The sequence below is a fragment of the Colius striatus genome, chromosome 18 (genome assembly GCF_028858725.1).
Source record: "Colius striatus isolate bColStr4 chromosome 18, bColStr4.1.hap1, whole genome shotgun sequence".
Taxonomy (NCBI): domain Eukaryota; kingdom Metazoa; phylum Chordata; class Aves; order Coliiformes; family Coliidae; genus Colius; species Colius striatus.
The window spans coordinates 6,031,480-6,052,666 of NC_084776.1; the positions used below are offsets into that span (position 1 = coordinate 6,031,480).

The following is a 21,187-nucleotide window of genomic DNA, read 5'->3' on the forward strand; positions in this document are numbered from 1 at the left end:
GTTCTTCCTCAGCTCCAAACTAAACCTCTCCCGAGGCAACTTGAGGCCATTTCCTCTTGGCCTGTTACTGGTAACTTGAGAGACGAGCATCCACTTGGCTACAACCTAATGAAATACCCTTTACAGAATTCATGCAGTTTCTTATTGACAGGCCACTTAGAATTAGTGAAACTGGGACATGCTCACTTGGGCATCTCTGATGTGCAGAATTCTGTGAGCAATGGCTGACCTCCACCTCCTCCTCTCAGTCTCAGCATACCAGAAATACTAATCAGTACCTTTCTGACAACCTCCACAACTCCAGATAACCCAAATCTCTCTGTTTTGTAGTAAGCAAGTCAAGAAAAAGAAACCTCAAGTAATCCTTCAAGCAAAAATGGAACTGGAGACTACTCATCTTGTTCACAGGTTTGTTAAATGCTCCTTTTTCTTTAACAGCTTAATTGTTTGTCTTCTATAACACTGAATATTTTCAGAAGAGAAGCTCACAACCTCACCTACAGTTCCATAGGGAATGTTTGTTAGTTTGTTAGGGAACAAACAGCTTTCTCTGATAGAAGCAGATCCTTCTACTGAAAGACATTTAACATTACTATGACTGTATTTCTTTAGAGGATTAAATAAAATTTTAAAAACCCAACGTTTAAGACAGTTCTGAAATACCTTACCCAAGAACAACTTGCTTTGGAGCTGCAGCTCTTCGAGAAAGAACACACAAATATAGCTAAATTATCAGATGTTCATCCAGTAAAGCAAACATCACTGTTGCTGCTCAGTGCAATGTCAGAGGACTGCTACAGTAAAGTGGTGGAAGGTAGATCTCTCTCATCCACTCTCACATTAATCTTCTTTTCACATAAAAGGGCATTTCAGAAAGCCTGGCCTATTAATCCTTCCTTAAAATGCTAAATAAATCCCATGTGGGCGAAAAAAAAAGGCACAAGTTAAATCAGTGTCAATCAGAGGAAAGTTGTGGTTGTAATCAAAGCTTTGCTGTGTGCAGGCACAGTGAGTTCTGGGGGGAAAAATGAACAAGCTCTTTGCTGCAGCCATTTTGGGCATGGGGATTCTCTTGATATCAAGTTCAGTCCTCAACGTGTGGGCACACGATCACAGTGTGTTCCCTAACATTTGAACAAAATTCACCTTTGACACTGAGCCATTTGTGTGTTTATTTATCAAATACATTTTTACCTTTTTTTTTCCTATTTACCAAAATATGATTTTTTGCTACAGAGTATTTCAGGAAAATACATGCATTGTGTGGCCTGTGTTTTAATCTCTTATCTCTCACCCCCAGACAATGCTTTTCAAACAGTACAATTCCATCTATAACTTGACAGCTCTTTAACCAAAGCAGCAGCAATCACTGGCTGTATTTAATATTCACAACAGAGCAATCTCATGGATTTCTGAGACAGGTTTCTACCAGTTTATATGAAGGGCTTTCAGCTAGAGGCTAGCAGCTGTTCACAGGATATCAGAAGGTATAGGCTCAGTTTTAGTCATAGATCCATTCATGGGCACAGCTCCTGTAATCAACCAGTTCTTCGGGAGTGAACCACAAATTGATCTCTGTCTCAGCACTTTCTACAGAATCACTCCCATGAATGATGTTCCTAGGAAAAGAAAAGGTGGATATAAAAGTAATACAATTCTCAAACTCAAAGCAAGCTGCTTATTTTTTTGGTCTCCATTATGGAGAGAAGTTGCAATTAACTGTAAAGCAATAACAGGCACAGAGTGTGCAGTCCCAGCCTTGCTCATCATTGTCATCAACAGGGAAGACCACAACTTGGTTTCCATCTTTAAATTGTAACATGCCATGGGCACAGGGAACAACGGCTCCATGCATAAGACAGGGAAGGATGGAGCACAGTTCCTACATACATCATGACATACCAATGGACATTTGTTATCTTAGATGATATCGCTCTTTCCAAAACATACCTTCCAACTTGAACACAGAGGTCACCACGAATAGTGCCAGGCTTTGAATCGAATGGATTAGTTTCCCCCAGCATCACTCTTCCAGTCTTCACCACATTAAGACCTTCCCACACCTTAAAAAAATAATTAAAATGCACTGAGATTATTAAATCTTAGCAGCAGATAAAGTAGCAAGAGTTAATCATACCTTCTAGAATGCCATGATGCTGTCCATCATGGCCCAAATCACCATCCGAATAGTCCTAATAGCAAGACGTATGTTATCTCCAATTTTCCTGTCAGGTTCCTGAAGCATCTGCTGAGGTTCTGCCTTTCTGCACAATGCCTCTTCTCATCAAGGGTGGGAAGACAGCAATTTTAAATCTCAGTATGGTAATCAGCCTTACAGTGCTGCCTGCCCAGTAAAGATCTGAGACCTCTGGCTCAAGTATTTTACAAATACACTATCAAGGAAAAAGATAAAATCTCTTCTAATGAAGTTAGACTGAAAAAGGTTTTCAGAGTTACTATAGCTTAGGAGTATAGTAAAAATAGTCCACCAACATTTTTCAGCTTACTTAATACATGGCACTGAATAGTGAGGGTTTTGTGCAGGTTTACCATTCCTCTTTGGTTCCCCTTTAGCCCTGTCCTCTTTCTTGACAAAAAGGCTCAAAGGAAAGAAAGATTATGGAAAAAAAGACTCAAGAAAAAGGAGTTAATAGCATGTCTTCCTAATTACAGTACTTTAGGGTTTTAAAAGTAAAGTAGCATTCAGTAGGTAACACAGTCTTAGTGGAGGTAAGACAATCAGTACATTTTTCTCAGCTGAGCTTCTTTCTCAGGGACTCACCATAGCTACAACAGGTCCAGAGTGCATATACTGCACCAGACCCTCATAGAACGGCCGGTCCTTTAGGTCAATGTAGTGTTCTCTCAGGAGATCTTCAGAAGCCTGCATTAAAAACCAACCAACCAACCAAAAAAAAAAGCTTACTGTAAGAACTTAAGAGCATAATAAAATCACATAGATTAACCACAAAGCACTATTAATCCTAAAACTTGCACACACTCAAAAAACCCAGCATTTCTAGCATCTTCCTAGAAGTGCTTTTGGTCGATATGAATTTGAACTGTTTCCTTTAATCACAGCTGAGCTTAGAAAAGGTTTTTTTTCTAATATAGACAGCATATGTAGCCTTGGTCTCTGTTTAAAATACTCAGAGATATTTATTAGCCATAGGATGCACCTAAAAGAATATTCTTTTCAGACTAAGGATATCAAGTTACTAAAATTAGTGTGCTTAGCACGTCTAAAGCATTTAGCCAGAGCTGGGAATTGGAGCTCTTCCAAAAATATCAAACTATTCAAAGACTTTTCTCAGAATTTCAGGTTTAATTGTTCAGAAGACCACGTTTGTCATTAGAGCACGCTGCTCTACTCTAAGGCTGTAGTTTATATGAAAAAGGAGATGTACAAATGAAGGAAAGCTTACATGTATTAATTTCATGGCCACCAGTTTGAATCCTTTCTGCTCAAAGCGCTTGATGATTTCTCCCACCAGTCCCCGCTGGACTCCGTCAGGTTTGATGGCGATGAAGGTGCGCTCGGCGATAGAAGCCATGGTCCTAGTGAGAGAGGGAATGAAAGTTATTATTCTAGGGCCAGCAGGCAAGTGCAATCACAATCACAGCCTCATACAATATCACCTATCAGCTATTATTAAAATTGAAGTGGCTACATCTGAAGGTCATTCACCCATGATCTGCACTGTTTGGTAGATCAATCAAAACGGGTTTTCCAAAGTGCTGCAGAAGTTTAAAACAATGTGACCCACATGTAGAAATGCGCAATTAGCAAATATTAAAGCCAGAGAAGCTCTCAGTAGAATGGAAAGTAAAGATTGTCACAAACACAAGTGCTCCAAGGGCTGTGTGGGAGGCTGCTGCCCACAATTTAGGGCAGAGTGGGTTGAATAAATCCATAGGCACCGTTTTCAGCTGTAAACCAGTATTATCGGGTTTGAACACGATTTGGCTGAAGTGCATATGGGCATGTCTATATGGACAGACGTGAGGGGAAGCCCATCGGGGGGCTGCAGGGGATGTCCCTGGACACCCGCCCCCGGGGCACAGCTCTCGGGACCGTGTCAGTGCGGTACGAAAGCGCAGGCGGTGGGGCGGCGGGCCCTTCCCTCAGTCCCGCGGGTGCTGGGGCTGCCCGGCCCGCACCGCCCCCCTCCGGCCCCCTCCCTGACTCACCTGCCGGCCTCCCCGTCTCACTTGCTGTCCGCCCCGGCTGGGTCTGGCGGCCCGCGGCGGCCGCCGCTGCCGGCCAAGCCCCGGCTTAGCCCTAAGCCTCCCCCGCGGGCCACCACCCCCGGGCCGCGGCGGGCCGGTTGCCATGGCGACGGCGCGGCCTCCAGCCTGCAGGGGCCGCTCCCGCCTGGCCGGGCACAGGAGCCGCTGGCCCGCGGCCTCTGCTCCAAAGCCGCTAATGGGATTTGCTGCCGTCTTCCCCTTTCGCCTCCTGCAGCCGGCCCCGGCCCGTTCAGCCGAGCTCTCGCCGCTTTGACAAACCCCCTCCTCCATCCGCGCCGACCGCGGAGCGTTCGCCGCTGCTTTACAGGGTCATCTCTGCTCCGAGTTAGTGGGGATGTTGGGCAAATGCCTTTTTTAAGCATTTCAGACTTAGCTGCTGTATCTTTTTTTTGTTAATCTAATGAAAGGCACATAACATTATTTTAATAAACATTTCACGCTGTTCAGGGTTCCTCTATAAAGAAGGCAATTTGGGGTTTTCGCTGGTTATCCTGTATTAGATCTCCGAGTCAACCATTTACCACATAAAAGCTTTGCCTTGAGAGATCTGAAGATAAAACATCTGGATATCCAAGCCCTTGAGTTCTCAGCGTCCTGCTGAGAGGAAATCCGTGCTTGTCCTGTTTTGGTTTCTCAAACTGAGATGAACTTCCTGGCTCTCTTGGAAGTAAAATAATGTGGATTTCACTTCTATCTGGGCAGGGTTTAGCTGCTGCTAAACGGGGATAAGTTCATCTTTTTGACAGCATGGATTTTCTTACTTGGAATCTCCTTTCTTGGCTGCAGTCTGTCACACATCCATCTCTTAGTTCTGGTGGGAGAATCCAGATCTGACATAAGCATCTGTTCAAATGACTGGTTTATTAGTATTCAGGGATCTTTTATTCCAGGTGTGATCATACTGTGATGTACTTACTTTTTTCCACAGTGTGTGATTTACTGAAAGGTGTTTTCAAAACTCACAGAAAGTTTTCTCTGAAGTTATTTTGAGTATTTTTTTTGAGTATTCTCCTGATAATGTGAAGTTTTTTCACATAATATTGTGTTTTTTCAACATATTTATTTAAGACATTTCATACAACTGAAACAAATTCTAATGTTGTAATCCTAAAGCAAAATATTTTAAAATACAAAAAAAGTTTCTAGAAACAAGATGTTTAGAAAAATAGTCACTCAAAAGCAGCAATAGGAGAATCTATTTACAGCCTCGTTTAAAGCTTAGGACTTGCCATAAGGTGGACAAGTGCTACTTGCAGCTTTACTATAGGTCTGCTCTGCAATCTTTGCCAAGTCTTTTAACCTCATTAAATAAGGGTCATCTTTGTCACTTTTGGGATTAATCCATGATTAGCAGAGCATGTTGTGCATTATATAGTACATGAAGCACCCCTGAAGTACGCTTCCTTGTTATTTTCACTGTATAAATGAGTGGCTTGTTTGATGGTTGAAAATTCCACCAAAATCACTAAATTACATAGAAAAGTATGTGTTTGCCTAAAATGCAAAGGAGTTGACAGTCTAGACAAATAAATTCCTAAAAATGGGGAAAGATCTTCCAAGTGTTCAGTGAATATAATTACCGAACTCAAACTATTTACACATTACTTAAAACAAGCAGGTTTTTTAAATGGGCCTGAGGGAAAAACTGTGAATGTCTCCAGACTTCATAGGAACTTAAAGACAGATCCTAGCTTTGCTGGTTTGGTCCCAGCTTTATAATGATCTCTCATAACAGTCTGTGTCTGCACCACTCAGAACGTTTAAGGAGTTCTCTCTGGGACTCACATTTAGTGCTGTGCACCTCTTGTTTCTTAAAACTAGACTCATAAATCTAACACGTTTTGTTAGTTGAGGTTATACTACTCCTCATTTAGTAAAGCATTGCTCTCATTCATCTGTTTTCTGTTTCACTTTGAGATATTAAGCTTTTACAAAAATTTCTTCCTCTGTGTAAAGACTCAGGCTCTTCTCACTCCAAACTGCTTCAAGGGCTAATCTTCCCTGGTAAACTGCAAATCAATTTCATTTCAAATAAACTGTTATCCTAGGGATAGGGAATATATATTTTCCCAGTTATTCAATTTCTTTTTATCAGGCAGTTCTTTCCCCAGGAGTAAAAATTGCATGTTACTCCAGTATTTACCACAAGCAGACATTGCTTTCAAGCTACAATGACAACACCATCAGGTTTCTATGTGCTGTTTCATATGCTTGATTAGTTTACTAAATTAATAGGTCATCAGGGGCCCTTAATCTCTTGGCAAGCAACTAGGAGATCCCATAACTTGTTCTATTTTTAAACCATCCTCAAGTTTCTCATCTCACACGATGAGGTATACATCATAAAACATGATCACAGTGGTAAGACTGTCAATTAGATAACTTGTCTCCCAGCTATTTTTTTCTATTGTTTAAGTACTTTATTTGTCCATGTTAGAAACCCCCAGGTGAGTAGAAATAAAACAGCACAAACGGCTCCCTTCTACCTGTACTAATGAGTCTGACTGTAGGTATAGTGGCAACAGCATGCCTGTTCAGTGATGAACTCACTCCAGCTGTGACAGAAAACCACATCTATCTATTTTGCTGATAGAAATGGGATAAAAATAGCATCTCCTCGGAGAGCCTTTCCCTTAAAGGCCGTCAGCAGACACCTTGACCCATTTTTGCCCTCTGTCTTTGGAGCTAATATATTTGTGCCATTTGCCAAGTACGATGTCATTAACTGTAAAACTGCATAAAGAGTGTGGCGGGGTCTAGGTTAAAAGCCCGTTGCAAGTAGATCCGCTTTGGCTGTTTGCAGGCTTCCTACAAGATTTGTTCAGGCTCAGGAATAAAACAAACCAAAACAGACCTACAAGTCAATGACCCCTACCCTAAAGGCTCTCAGACAACTGAGGCAAATGGGAAACTATCTATGACCTGAAAAGAGACTGAAATTCTGAAAATCAACTTCCCTTAGCGCTGCTGCATCAAGGAAAGGTTTTAATCTGTGGTAGACAGCAGACGAACAGAGAGAAGTTGCCTTTTTTTCTCAGTAGAAAACTGCTAAAGAGAAATAGGAAAAAACCCTTTTCATAGGGTTAATTTCCAATAATTTTAAATGAAATTTTCACTTGAGGAGATGTGAATACAAAAAAAATGCATTTTATCCTTGTAATAAATAGTTTTCTGATAAAATGATGTAATTTTTTTGGTTTATAATTAAAAGGCAAACAACTTTCCTTTTCCTGTGTTCATAAACCAATTTGGACTTTAACTGCCCATGCCCTGGCTGCACTCCAGTGTATGGGGCTGAAGTCTTTTCTTTGTTGTCATTTCTGCACAGACCCACTAGCTTGGCACACAAAAAGACAAGGCAGTGTGTACATTTAAAGCACAGTTACTGTCTTATAGTCACCCCAAATGAGACAAAATACAGCGCAAATCTCTGCTGCTCTCCAGTGGAAGTGAAGGCAATCACCGCTGCCAGAGTCCCACCACTTCCCAAGCTTCTTACATGTTTTTAAACACTTGGGTTTTTGCCCCTCTGTTCCCTCCAACATGTTCCCTCGTACTTTCAACAGTGATTTCCCCAAATATGAATTGTATAGTGACAAGGAGGGGTGTGAAGCGACTCTGGAAACTTTTCCATCTCAGTTAGATGTTCCGAAATTTACACTCAAGGCCTGGAACCGCTCGCAGTGCTACCATGGCAAAGCACAGCATCCAGAACGGAATCTTCTGATCCAAATGCTAGGAAAACCAACTTCTCTGAGCAAGTGCAAGAAGCTAAGTTGTGTTACTGCTAATAAAACAGGATTTCTGAGATTAATTTATCTTATCTGGAGACCTCAATAGAAAAGATCTTTTCACTATCAGGAAATCATCCAACACAGTGGCTCCAACACGTTTGAGGGGTGGCTGTAAAGTCCCCAAATCTCATTTTGGCTCAGTCGAACAGCCCTAAATGAATCACTTTATCTATTCATGCCTCTGTGGGTGCAATACGTAAACAATGCTTTCGCGTGAACTGTCAGACAGCGTTTCCTTAAATCTCGTACTCCAAGAGATACTATTAGTTGCGCAATCCCTCGGGTGCCTGGCCTGCCTCCCCGGGCGGCTGCGGCCCCAATGGCTCCGCCCGTGGGCCTCAGCGCCTGTCCTTCAGCACAACCCACCCCAGCCCCGCTCCACCTCGCTACCGACACACCTACACCGCTCCCCTCCGGACAGCGCGCTGCCGGAAACGCCGGCAGCCCTTCGCCCCCAGCGCCGGGCGAGGCTTCACCTTTCGCTCCCACGGCTCGGCAGCCGCAACGGCCCCGCCCGCGCCGCCGTCCCGCCAGGCCCCGCCCCGCCCCGGCCGCCGCTGCCGCGTGACGCGCGGCCCCGCCCCGGCGCGGCGGGTGAGGTCAGTGCCGTGCGCCGGCGCCGCGCTCCGCCCTCCCGCCCGGGCTGCAGGCGAGGCCCCGCCGCAGAGGGAGGAGGAGGCGCCGGCAGCGCGCTGAGCTGTTGCCGCCCCGCCGGGCCCCTAGACGGAAGGCACTCGCCGGCAGCCATGGAGCTGGCGGACGGCGTGGTGTACCAGGAGGACCCCGGCGGCCCCGGCCCCGCCATGATGTCTGAGCGGGTGTCGGGGCTGGCGGGCTCCATCTACCGCGAGTTCGAGCGGCTCATCGGGCGCTACGACGAAGAGGTAGTGGCCGAGCTGATGCCGCTGGTGGTGGCCGTCCTCGAGAACCTGGACTCGGTGTGCGCCCATAGCCAGGAGACCAGCGTGGAGCTGGAGCTGCTGCGGGACGACAACGAGCAGCTCCTCACGCAGTACGAGCGGGAGAAGGCGCTGCGCAAGCAGGCCGAGGAGGTGAGGGCGGGCGATGGGCCCGGGGGCTGAGGCGGGAGCGGAGCCGGTGGAGGGCGGGGGCCCGTTCCCGAGGCGGGCGGCGGCTCCGGGCTTCCTCCGCGGAGGCGGGGGGACTTCCTGTCCTCGGCGGCGCTTGGGCCGCCTCCCAGGGCCCCGCCGAGGGCGGGCGGCTTGCGGCACCTGGGCCCCGGCGGTGGCTCCCGCCGGCTCCCACGCAGGGAGGCCCCGGGATGCGGGCAGCGGGGGGTGCGGCTGTCTGAGAGGTCTGGTGACACCGGGTGACGAGTTCGGATCGCGACGTATTCCTGGGAGGAAAGGCGGGAGCGCTCCGTCTCTGCCTGCTTCTTGCTTGGCCTCTAGCGCCTCGGAGAAGCTCTGGTGCTGCTCTGGGCAGAGTTGTCTGGTGCTTGAATGCAGCTGATGGCAGAGTTCTGTCGCCCGGCTCCTCTGCAAAGCGTGTCTTATCCTGAAGGACTCTCAAATAACTCGCCGGGAGCGCTCTGAAGCGCTGGTCTTCCAGTCACCGGGTCCACGGAAGAAAACACCAGTCCTTTTCAGAGCAAACATGGAGCCGCGTACTGACTGCTCCAGGCTTTCACTTTCCCTTTGGATTTTCCCTTGTCAGGAGGTGGCTTGTCAATTTCACATCAGTTGTAGAAAGTATTTACAAAATAACGAAGAGAATATGTTACAAAAAATACAGACACTTGCCCTGTCTGGACTGAAATTCTCCAGAGCAGCTACATAAAAGCTGCAGTGAGCAACAGGTGGTGCAGACTGTTCCATGACATAAACTGACTTTGGATGTTACTGCAAAAATTGAAACAAAGATATCTAAGATTTATTTCTGCATAAATAAGCTCGTGAGGCATAATTTTCTGCAAGATTGTGAAGCAGTACAATAGAAAGCAACACGATGGCTTCCTCCAGCACATTGTCTCACCAAACTCCTGTAGGAAACTGGATTGACAGCATTATCTGTAATAGAACAAGTCATAAGTCTATTTCCAGACTTTGTGCCCTGTGCTTATCTCTGTGGTTGTGCTTGCCTTCTACATTTTCCCAAAATCAGAAGAACAACATCACTGAGGGTGAAGACAATATTGAGAACAAAACCTTCATTTGAAAGAAATTAGCCCTCTACAAATATTTGCATGTGTTGTGGTTGTGAGTGAGTGCAAAATGTCTGCAAATAGTTCCAGGGCTTCCTTAGTGTGTTACCAAGTAATGTGCTTTAAATGGTTTATCCCCATCTCTTGGAGCAATAGACAGTTCATCTTCCTTGTCAGATGTGTTGCTCATTTGCAGTGCCTTAGAGGCTTCAGTTGGGGAATACTGTGGTAAAGACTTGATCAGTTGTTCTGACACGAGCTGCATGTAAAAGGCTTTCTGAGAAAACATATTTTTATTAAGAGAGTAAGAGGAAAGAACTGAACTAATTCATGACGAAATCAATCAGACTTGAAATGCAGACAGTGTTTGGTAGACTTAATAAAGCAGGCCTTGGGCAGCAAGAACAGAAACCATAACAGGATTTGGAAATGGAGTGGAGTGTTAATTGTGGTGATGTGGCTCTTCAGGAGCTGTACATACTAATGTTGGTAGTGTACTTCACTGTGATCTTCATTTCTTTGTGTCATGATAAATTAACTTGAGGGGACAAGCATTATGTAGTCTTAAAAACTAGCATTAGTGCTGCAAGACAGCTTACTGATGCTTTCCAAAGAGCATTTAGACCAAAGACCATATTTTCACTTGTAAGCTCAAAGGTCATCTTTTTGTGATGTGCTCAGGTCAGTTACGCTGCACACATGTGACAGTGTCGTAGATAAGCGTGGTCATGACAGGTACACGTTTTATTCAGACTTGAGTGTTGCAACTGTTTTTTTTTAACGTTGAGATAATCTGATAGGTGCAGTAGGGTTGAAATGAAAGGAGGGAAGATGAGTATAGCACTGTTTTTCTTGTATGACAGGTTACTGGCTTAGTGTGTTTCCTTTTTTTGTGGCGGTTGCTTGTGTAATCTGATAGCAAAATGGAGACTTTTGAGCAATTCCGTGTGACTGTCCTGAAGAACTAATGTACTTTCTTTTACTTTCTGCTTATTATTGGAGGAATTTTTATTTTCAGTAGTATCTTGATTAATATTAGTAGTTTCCTATTTCTCCTTACATTATTGTCCTAACTTGCTTCCTTTATTTCTTATATTTAAAAAGAGTTACTAAAGAAATAGCTTCAAAGCTTTAGTTGCTGTGAAGTCACTTGTCTGACTTTTAACATGGTAGATTTTGTGATACAGCTAAATAGAGGAACCAGCTATTCTGCTTCCAGTTCTGCATAACTTATCATCCCTTGTAGTGAATGCTAGGCAGCATGCACTGCCACAAAGAGGTGGGAGAGGAAGAAGAATTTGAGGTTCTGCTATTTCATACACTAATGAATTTTACTTCTGTAGAAGTATATGGCTCCATAGCTGAGAGTTTGCCTAGCAGAAAGTGTTTTCTGTGGGCTTGGAAGCAGGTCCTTTAAGTTATGCAAAGATGTCTAATACATCTTTTAGCTTTCCTACTGTTGGTGGGATTAAACTCTTCTTGACATCTGATGTTGAGTACATGGCTTCTGTTTTTGCAGTAATGTGAACTTGATGCTCACTTTTTCTTACTGTTCCCAGAGCTAACTTTCTTCCTTGGGACTATATGTTAAGTAAACACTGTGCACTACGAGTTTTAGTATTTAAAAACAAAGAACAAAATTGAGACTCATTTTACAGAAAGCTTGCTGAAATAATGTAAAAGTTACTAGATTTCTATTCCATCTATTTTTCTCTACCCCAAGTCCAGCTGAGCTGGCTTTGTAGGTAATTTTCTCTGCCTACTCCAGGAAGAACGTGTCATTGGCTGAAAAGCTGTCAGCCTTGCAATAAAAGTTACTGAAGAACATGTGATTAGGTAATAAAAACTGCCAAGTAGGTGGAACTCTGACATCAGATACACTTAGTATTGCACCTGCGTTGTGTGATGGGAAAACAAATGAAAACAGATGACAAATGTAGGGAAAAAATGTTTTATTACTGAGTGATTAAATGGTTATATGCATGAGAGAGGGCTCCAAATGTGTATACTAGGCTGTGCTATTTTGTGGTCTGAGTTGATGTTTATTGTAATGGATATTACTGTGAACTTAAAGTAGATTTAAAACTGATTACATAAAGACTTCTGAATCTTATTTGTGGTGTACTTTTTCATGCTGTTTATTAGAGGTTTTTAAGAACAGGTTAGACAAATGTCTGTTTGAAATGACATAGTTGATACTGCCTGGAGAAAATGGGAAGGATTAAATGGGTATCACAGGCTTGGATTTCTGCAGTAGGCACGTGCGGAAGGAGATGCATATCCTGTGCTTATGCCTTGTTATGTATCCAAATCCTAATTTTGATTAGGATATCAACACTGAGCATCAGAGCCTTGAGACAAGATGACCTTCTAAGGAACATTCTAGCTGTATCTTCTGTAATCTGTGATGTTCAGTCTGTTTTAAAGACATGTTGGTATCCTTCAGCTTGTTCTTAAAAGCAAAAAAGCACCCAAAAAGTCTCACTTCCTACTAGAGTTGTAAGTTATGACTTTGTGGCATAGACACAATGTCCATAAAATGGGGAAAGCTCAGTTTTTATCTGCCTTGGTATTTTGTGTAAGCAGTAGCTCAGGTTGAAATAAGACAATGTCTAGTATCCATATATTGAGTGGCTAACATGTTCCTTCTTATGCTGCTGCATTTATGTTAAACAATGCAGATGATGTGCAATATTTTAGTGTATTGTCAGTGTAAATTAAAAAGTCTTTTAATATCGGTGCTCAGCCTGTCTTTGGCTGCTGTGGGAGTTTGTCTGACTAGTCCTTCCATCATAGTCATACAGGCTTACTCAGGATGAGATGATCAATGTCTGCCTGTGTTACTACTATCACCGGAAGGAGAGCTGAAACCAAATAGAAACATTCAAAGTCTAAAGTACTTGGTCCATAATTTGATCAGATATAGTTCTCAGCAGTGGAAAAAAACCTGCCCAGCTCTTTATTCTAACAAAAACTTTGTAGAGATGCATTTTAAATTCTAACATGAACAAAATGAAGGTAAATTAGTGGGAAATAACTAAACCATTTAACTTAAATACAAAGCCACTCTTAGTAGTTGCAGTTGAAGAACTTGAGAGGAAGTACAGAATGACATCTGTCTTTATTTAGTTCATGAGTAATGACATTGATGGATTTGAACGGCTGTTTGTTCAAAAGTATAATTGTCAGTGGCCTTTTGGAAGTTATGAGACACATCTGACTGAGAAATCTTCAGAGAAGCAGCTAAACAAAGATGTTTCAGTTTTATAATTCCTCTTTCATGTTTCCCAATGTGTAATTTAACAAACCATGTTGGTCTTTAGCCCCAATGCCAAATCTGTGTCAAACTTTGAAGCCCATTTTAAAAAGGGAGTCTGCTAAGAATAAGCCAGACATGACTTGAATCTTTAATATAAAGTGGCAACACTCTTACATAATTTACTACAGAGGAGACCTCAACAAGTTTTGAGTTTTTCAGTATAACACTGGCAAATTAACTTTTCCAAACTTTGTGTTGAGGCAGTAGAAAGACTTCTGCCCATTTATCTTTAAGTGAGGGGACTCATTTTAAATCTCAGAACCCAAAGCAGTGCTACCTGGGCTGAAGTCAGCTGTTTCTCAATTGTTTCATGATTTAGCTTCAGGCTCAGTCATATGAACACCATGCCTAGTCCTGTGATGGCCTTGGAGAGCTTATCTGAAAGGAACTCTTGTTTCAGTTCATAGATTTTGATGCATTTCTACATCTGAAGTAATTTTTAAGCAAAACTCCTGATGACCCTGCTAAACTGAAGCTCTTTCATATGGTTACAAGTTTCTGCTTTTGTAAAATATACAAAACATATTGACTGAAACTTAGTAGTAGCTTATTAAAAGCTGTGAGCATTTGAGCCATTTTTCATAGCAATAAGTAGGGAAAAATTATATTCAAATCACCTACAACATTACTATTTTTATTTCTACCTCCTCTGTCTCTCTACTTCCATGTGGTACCCAGCTGCAACTTGCTTTCTGACGCTGTAGCTGTCCTGGATGTTTGAGGGACTTTTTCTGCAGAGGCTTCTGGTATGCTTTTTTTTTTTCCCCTGTGTCATGAGCCTTCTGTGTAACTTGTGTTTGTGGCTTTGCCACAGAATAGAGAGTATACCACATGACCCAAGACACATTTGGCTCTTGGAAATATTCTTTGTGGTACCAGTACAAACTGAATTTCTTTAAGCTTTTGGTTAAGCAAAGAAAAAAAAAGATACTTTAAAAACTGCTCTAATGATCACAGAATCACAGAATCTTAAGGTTTGGAAGGGACCTTGAAAGATTATTTAGTCCAACCGCCCTGCCAGAGCAGGACCACCTAGAGGAGGTCACACAGGAACTCATCCAGGTGGGTTTTGAATGTCTCTAGGGTACCTTAATGTTATACGTTGTACACACTGATACATACATCAGCAAACCTCAAAGTGTTGAGAACCAAAGTTGGTAAACCAAGGAGGCAGAGGATGATGATCGGCACAGCTGCAGAGTGCCTGCAGTTGACAGATTGTAGGAAGTGGTTATTAAGAATTTGATGAAGACTCTGAGTGTGTTGTAACCTATCAAATGATAACAAAATTAGGGTGAGAAAGAAAACAGACATGTGATTTTGGTTGACACTATTGCTTGGCATATCCCTACTGCAGTGTCTGCACCTTTGTGGCTTACAGGTGAAGATATGCTTCACTGGTGTTCAGGCTCTCTCTCTTCACATGCAGTCTTGACAGGCAAGTGTGTGAATTTATCTAAATCCCAAATAGGCTTTTCTGAAGTAGTTGACATTTACTTGATAGTGATTACATGGGGCAACCTAGGTGAGATGCTTGACTGATAGACACTGGTCTAAAAGAGTGACTTTCCTGTTTAAATGTGGACTGTAGATCTGTTGTTTTGGAAACCTGCTTGCACCCTTCTGTGCTGGGAAGGGCTTCTGTGTTGTTTCCTACAATGCTGTTTTAAATGAAAGTCTTGTAACAAACCAATATAGGACTGGCTGTAAATCTTTTAATTCTCTTTGCAGAAAGAACTCATATTTTTTTAAAAAAAATGTAATTAATTGAGTGTAACTCACTTTTTTTTGTTGTTTAGAAATTCATCGAGTTTGAAGATTCTCAAGAACAAGAGAAAAAGGATTTGCAGACCAGAGTGGAAGCATTAGAATCACAAACTCGACAGCTTGAACTAAAAGCAAAAAACTATGCTGATCAAAGTAAGTGAAATACATTGCACTCCTTTTGAGTGATATCAGTGCATTTTAGATTTTGTTCTGTAAAATGATAATGCATATGCCAGCTATCTGTGCTGTTTCTGATGTTTTGACAGATAATTAGATTTAAGTCTTGTGCAAGTTTGTTTTCCTTAGAATTAAGGCAAACAAATTAGTTACAAGCTTGTGACTTGTAATCTTATTCTTCTGTTATCCTGCTTGTTTTATTCTCCTTTTACACCATGCTGTTTTCATATTTAGCAACCTTCTCAGGAGATATTTAAAACTTATTCCCTTGTTAGTAATCATAGAATTCAGAATCATAAAATAAGTTAATTTTCTTCCCATTGAACCGTTGTCTTTGTTAAAAAGAAATCCGATCTTCGGGTTTAGAAGCATTACTGGGATGAGAATATCATTGATGCAGATTCTCATTAGCTTTTGTGTAAATTTTACTGAATTATTTATTTATGTGAGGCACTGTTAACAGAAAAGAGTTAAGGAAGAACACTTTCATTTCTCAAGGTGTTATGCAATTTACAAAAACTTGTGTCAGTTTTGCAGGAAGATGCCAATGGTCAGTTTTCCTGAAATACTGGAAGTTACACTGTGAATATATTGTAGCTTAGATGTTCTGCTGGACTGCTTCTTACCCAGGGACATTGTCATTACATGGAACTTGATCAACAGATTTTCTAGTTAAGGGTAGAGTTAAAAAAATACTCAAACCCATGGGAATCTTCTCATTTCATCTCTTCCACCCTACAGTCTTAAAATGAAGATAAGACCTAATTATATATTTTTTCACTGTGTGTTTGTTAAACATACACTGAAGGTTATGATTTTTGTTTTCATTTTCATTTTTTAGCCCAATGTGGAAATAATGATGAAGATGGATTAATTTGAAAGCTTTGTCAAGCTTCGAAGCTGACTTCCATTGGCCTAAGACTAGCATGTGTATCAGTTAATATACAGCTTTTGTTGTTGGGCCGTGCAGAAATGTGAAGTGAGGCTGTATCAAGCCTGATAAGGTTGAAATATCAGTTTCTAAAAGCAAAGTGCAAGTTATCAAAATAGCCCCTTTTCGTGGTTCTTCCTTTATTTCTACTCAGCTGCCTTTCCAGCCTCTTAACACGCGAGTTACAGCTCTCTTTATCAACTTAAGATAGAATAATCTTCCTGTAAAGTTTAGTATTAGTGAGCTGATGTTCAGATTAACATAGATAGCTTGCAGAGCTGAATCTTTCTGAAATGTGAATGCTTTGGAAAGCTGCTGGCATATCTTAGGGACATGCACTTCTTCAGGTTCATTGCTGTTAAAATATTTTCAGATTCTGTACAGTGATGGAGAAATACTTCAAACAGTCTTTTCTAGTGAAAACAAGGATGATTGGTTTCCAGGAGTGTATCTTTAGAGATCAAGTCAAACTCAAATGGATAATTGTAAGGGATATTGGAGAGACTTGCATCAGAAATGCCATGATTCTCGTGAATGGTTTTGTGTGTTTAAAAACAACAGAAGAGGGGAAAAGAGAAAACGTTGAAACAAGGGTTGAGTGACCTGTTTTGGGAACAAAGGACACTGCTTGTGCTCTAAGCCCACAGCTCAAACAACTTGTTAATGGGAGTCAAACGATTTGTTAATGGGAGTCGCTGTACTCTGACAACAGAATTACAGCATCAAGGTTGCATCATGTCTATACACCATTACTTTTGCTGTTAATACAAGAAAAAGTTCAAAGCATATGCAGAGTTTCTATTACAGAAGTTGCACTTACTATATACCAATGTATGCAACACCGTTTTATATTGTTCTTTTTCCTTGCCTTGAATATTAAACCTTCAAGTAGAAGTGTGGTTTTAAACATCTAATTATGTTATGTGTGTGTATAAATAATAATAATGAAAGTATTTGCCTGAGAAACTCCGTTGTTCCAGTAGAACCACTGAGTGTTGGCTAGAACTACTCTTTTTTAAGTAAGAAATACTGTTCTTGAAAACAGTTATTGCAGCAACATGAAGTTGTGTTGTTACAGTATTGACTTTTCAACAGTCCTAAAATATTTTCATCGGAGAGAAACCTTTTGTGATGGCAAACAAGCAGCTTTGGAGAAACAATAGTGCTGTGTTGAGTGTTGTTTATGATTTGGGTTGATAACTTGTCTGGGACAACATGAAAGATGAAGATTTGACATGCTGCTGATGCAGAGCAAGATCAAAGGGGGCATAAGCACAGTTGTTGAACACTTAATGAATATTATGCAAGTGAACTGTTTTTTTGTGCTCCAGATTTCTAGGATATGAAAACCATATTAGTGTACATGTTCTCCAAGTAGTCTAACTGTACTGCATTACCTTGTTTTCTGTTCTATAGGAAAGGCAATTTGTATGTCCTATGGTACCAAAGATAACAGTGTGTCACTGGAATTTACTGGATGCAGCTGCAAATCTTCTAACCACATTTCTTTTTCTCTTCTACTTCCTCTACTACTTCCTGAGCATTTAAATTACTCTGTGGTATTGCCAACTGTTACCACATCAACACTTGCAGATAAAAGCTGGCTTCACCTTTTTGTGTCTGAGCACATAGTGTGAGATCACAGAATCAGTTTATGACATGATTAATAGTGTAGAAAACAGATAAGGCATGTGGTCCCATGTAGTGCTTTAAGACTTTTTGCTTCTAGTAGACAGCTTTCTGTGCTGTATGCATTTTTCCTCAATTAAGCAAAGCCTTTGAGAACGAGTTTCATCTGTTAAAAAGTTTTTACTTGTTCTCTTTACATCATATTTACACCAAAGACTTTGTGTAGACTAGTTGTCCCTGGGAGAAGGCACCTCTTAAGTTGCATGGTAGGATTCAGCATGATTTTATGTGCTTAAACATGCATGCCAGTTAAAATTGCTCAAGAAGCCATAGTTTTGTTGTGACTTGAAATATAAGTGCTTGTTTTTGCAGTCATGGTGAACATCACACTAAAGAAAAAGAAATACTTCTTTACATTTAAAGTTATCATGTGAGATTACAGTCATGGCCACATATTCAACCACCTAGGTTGGAATAAATCTGCTCTTTGAAATTTAAATGAAAAAAGAAGCTTAATTGGTGTCAACCAGCTATGGAGTTCCTGTGATTCACTGACATTTTCTCACTGTGTTAGAAATTTAAACAGTTGCTGCCAGCTGCCTTCTGGTAAACTACCATACTCTGCTCTTTCATAGGAGGAAATGAGAAGAGGCAGAGATGACAGTGTGACCTGGTGGCACTGTTGGGAGGGTTTAGAGCCACAGTAGAAGGTGAAATCCTGAATGGTGGGGGAAATGCCCATTGAATTTTCACTCTTAAATGATGTATAGCCTTTGGTCCTGGTATTTGGTGGGTTGTGGTGGTTGCTTAAGTCAAGCTGATGGCCAAAAAATGATGCAACATGTTGCATCCTGTGGTATTTTGGTAAAATTTACAACTGCTTAAAGGACATCAGAGGTGTAAGTGTTTGTGACTTCTATTATTTGAGTGCAGGAATGTGCTACAGTGTTGTGGCCCTTTGGTCTGTGATGTCCTTGTCCCATTTTGTGCTGCTGCTCTTCTCTTTAGCTTCCCGTGGTTTACTTCTGCTCTTGCGTCATTGCATGCTGGCTGTCAGCATTACCTGTGCAGGGAACAGAGGAAAGGCAGTGCTGTAAGGGACCTGTGGCTTGTGGAAATTAAAGCAAGAAATATCACCAAGTTCTTGGAGATTGGTCTAGGGTTGACGTTGGTAAAGGCAGAGTTTTTAGAAGTTATTGTTGTCAGTCTTTAGCAAACTTCACTGAATGAGAGCAAATGTCCTTATTTTGGTTCCTACTTTCATGGATTTTTTGTTTTCTCAACAGTAGAGGACACCTCTGAATATTGTGGAGATGCACCAAGCATAGAAGTGGCATGTTTTTTAAAAATAACACTTAAATTTTAATTCTTCTTCCCTTCCCCTTAAATGATGTGTATGAAGCAGATCACCAGTCTTTGATATAATCTTAAAGAACATAGGTGACTTTCACATCATTTCAAGTCTTTGCTGTGGTAAGACCCCTAGCTCTGCTTATAATTAGTGTGCAGCATTAGAGTGTTTCAAACATCAACCTAGAAACTGAGAGCTGTTAAAAACTTGTAATGGCAATACACAGATCACTTGTCCAGCAGCACTTCACAGGGACACATGATACTGCTTTGGGTACTGCTCGGTCTCCAGTTACCAGAAGGGATAAGTACCTTCCAGTGCTCACATGGTGTACCTCTGAATTCTCTGGGGACTCCAGAGGTTTAATTTGTGTCCCTTCTTTGCCTCCTTTTTGGGAATGTTGGTTCTTTTTATGTATTATAGGTTGTAAGTAATTTTTTTTTTTTTGAGTAGGTGATTGCAATGTATTTTGACTTGCTACAATAATGGAACAGGTTTGGAGTATGCTTTGTGGAGGAATCCCTTTCAGAGCAAATTATTTACGACAGAATCTGAAACTCGATGTCTACATGGTTGCAGTGCTGTCTGGTGGAGGTGGTATGCTGGGGGAGTTGAAAGATTTGATTCCTTTTGTGCTGAAGTACAACGGAGGTAACATACTGCGTTTGACAGGACAACCAAGGCACAGATGCCTTCCCATACTCCAGTTTGTCACACATTAGCTTTGTAATTTACAAGGAAGTTAAATATTTTTATCCCAATATAATCTACGTTACCTCCAAACAACAAAACAAGAAATAACTCTGGGCCTTCAGAGCTGCAAATGTTGTGACGCAACTGCTGAGATGATTGTATTTCTGATGTCAGGTGACACTGTGTAGCAATTGCTGTTACTTGCTCTAGGTTTTATTTGGGATATGAGGCAAATGTTTTGAAAGCTGACCTTAAAATATGTAGATTTTATTTCCTTGGAAGCTAAACAGAACTATTGCTTTCATTGGCTTCAAGAGAAAATGCAAGACCAGGTTCTACTGTGAATCTTCTGCAAGTGTTATTTGGTATTTTCATCTGAGCTTTCCAACTACTACCATTACAGTAATGTAAGCCCAGGTAGACAACTTCTTGATGTATAATCTAAAGACATCCAATACACTGAGATAAACCTGCACAGAGCTGTTGCAGCAGTTAAATGCAGACCTGTCTAGTTAACAGGGAGACTCTAATGTGAACTTTCAGCTGTGAAGCTTAGGGTTGAGTTGAGATTTGACTTGTGTATGTGTGTACATGATGGTGTGAATGACCAAACTGGTATGAAATACCTAGAAATAGCATTACTGACAGATGTATGGCTCAACTGTAGTGTTGTTCTAAGGAACACAAAAAAGCTTTTCAACGGACCCTTGAAAGCTGAAAACCGATTTGTTTTTCACTGTGAGTCTGGATTGTTCTTACATATTGTTCAAAGACTGTTTGAAATCAGGTTAGTTCTGCTGTTCTCAAAGGAGGAGCAATACAGCTTGACTTCTCATGTTTCTCGATGAAGGAATTGGGAGCTTACTGCTTGCCATTTTTTTGTCTTTCTCATCTATGGGGGTTTGTTTACAAGGCAGATTTTCCTTCTGCCCTTCCCTACACCATGTCTCAAGTCTCATTTACTAAACTTGAAGAATTTTTCCATAAGGACAAGTGTGAGCATCCAATTGTACCAGAAAGAAAGGCTTTGTTTTGGACTAAGGCATTACTCGGTTGCTTTTCTGGCTGCCTTATGTTGCGAAGTTACCAGAGTGCCTGCCATTGCTGTGCT

General features: G+C 41.5%; 2 protein-coding genes across 9 annotated transcripts in view; one reads left to right on the forward strand and one right to left on the reverse strand.

Annotated features, from left to right (window-relative positions):
- Positions 1-335: 335 nt before the first annotated feature.
- Positions 336-21,187, forward strand: part of SPAG9 (sperm associated antigen 9) — a 71,357-nt gene continuing 50,505 nt past the window's right edge. For 6 of the 7 annotated variants that reach the window (XM_062010817.1, XM_062010821.1, XM_062010818.1 and 3 more), the window contains exons 1-2: positions 8,665-9,097; positions 15,328-15,448. In XM_062010817.1, the coding sequence (XP_061866801.1) occupies positions 8,792-9,097; positions 15,328-15,448 (427 nt within the window). In that variant the 5' untranslated portion in view covers positions 8,665-8,791. Of the gene's footprint in view, positions 409-8,664; positions 9,098-15,327; positions 15,449-21,187 lie in introns of those variants that run through there. The other variant, XM_062010824.1, reaches the window with a different exon arrangement.
- LOC104549886 (nucleoside diphosphate kinase) lies at positions 1,210-8,568 on the reverse strand. 2 transcript variants are annotated; one of them, XM_062010826.1, is made up of 5 exons: positions 8,522-8,568; positions 3,426-3,558; positions 2,783-2,884; positions 1,951-2,063; positions 1,210-1,619 (listed from the first exon to the last, which is right to left on the reverse strand). In XM_062010826.1, the coding sequence occupies exons 2-5, from the start codon at positions 3,552-3,554 to the stop codon at positions 1,502-1,504; spliced, it is 462 nt and encodes a 153-aa protein (XP_061866810.1). In that variant the 5' UTR covers positions 3,555-3,558; positions 8,522-8,568; the 3' UTR covers positions 1,210-1,501. The 2 variants fall into 2 exon arrangements, with proteins under 2 accessions (XP_061866810.1, XP_061866809.1); XM_062010825.1 differs by lacking the exon at positions 8,522-8,568 and adding an exon at positions 4,192-4,274.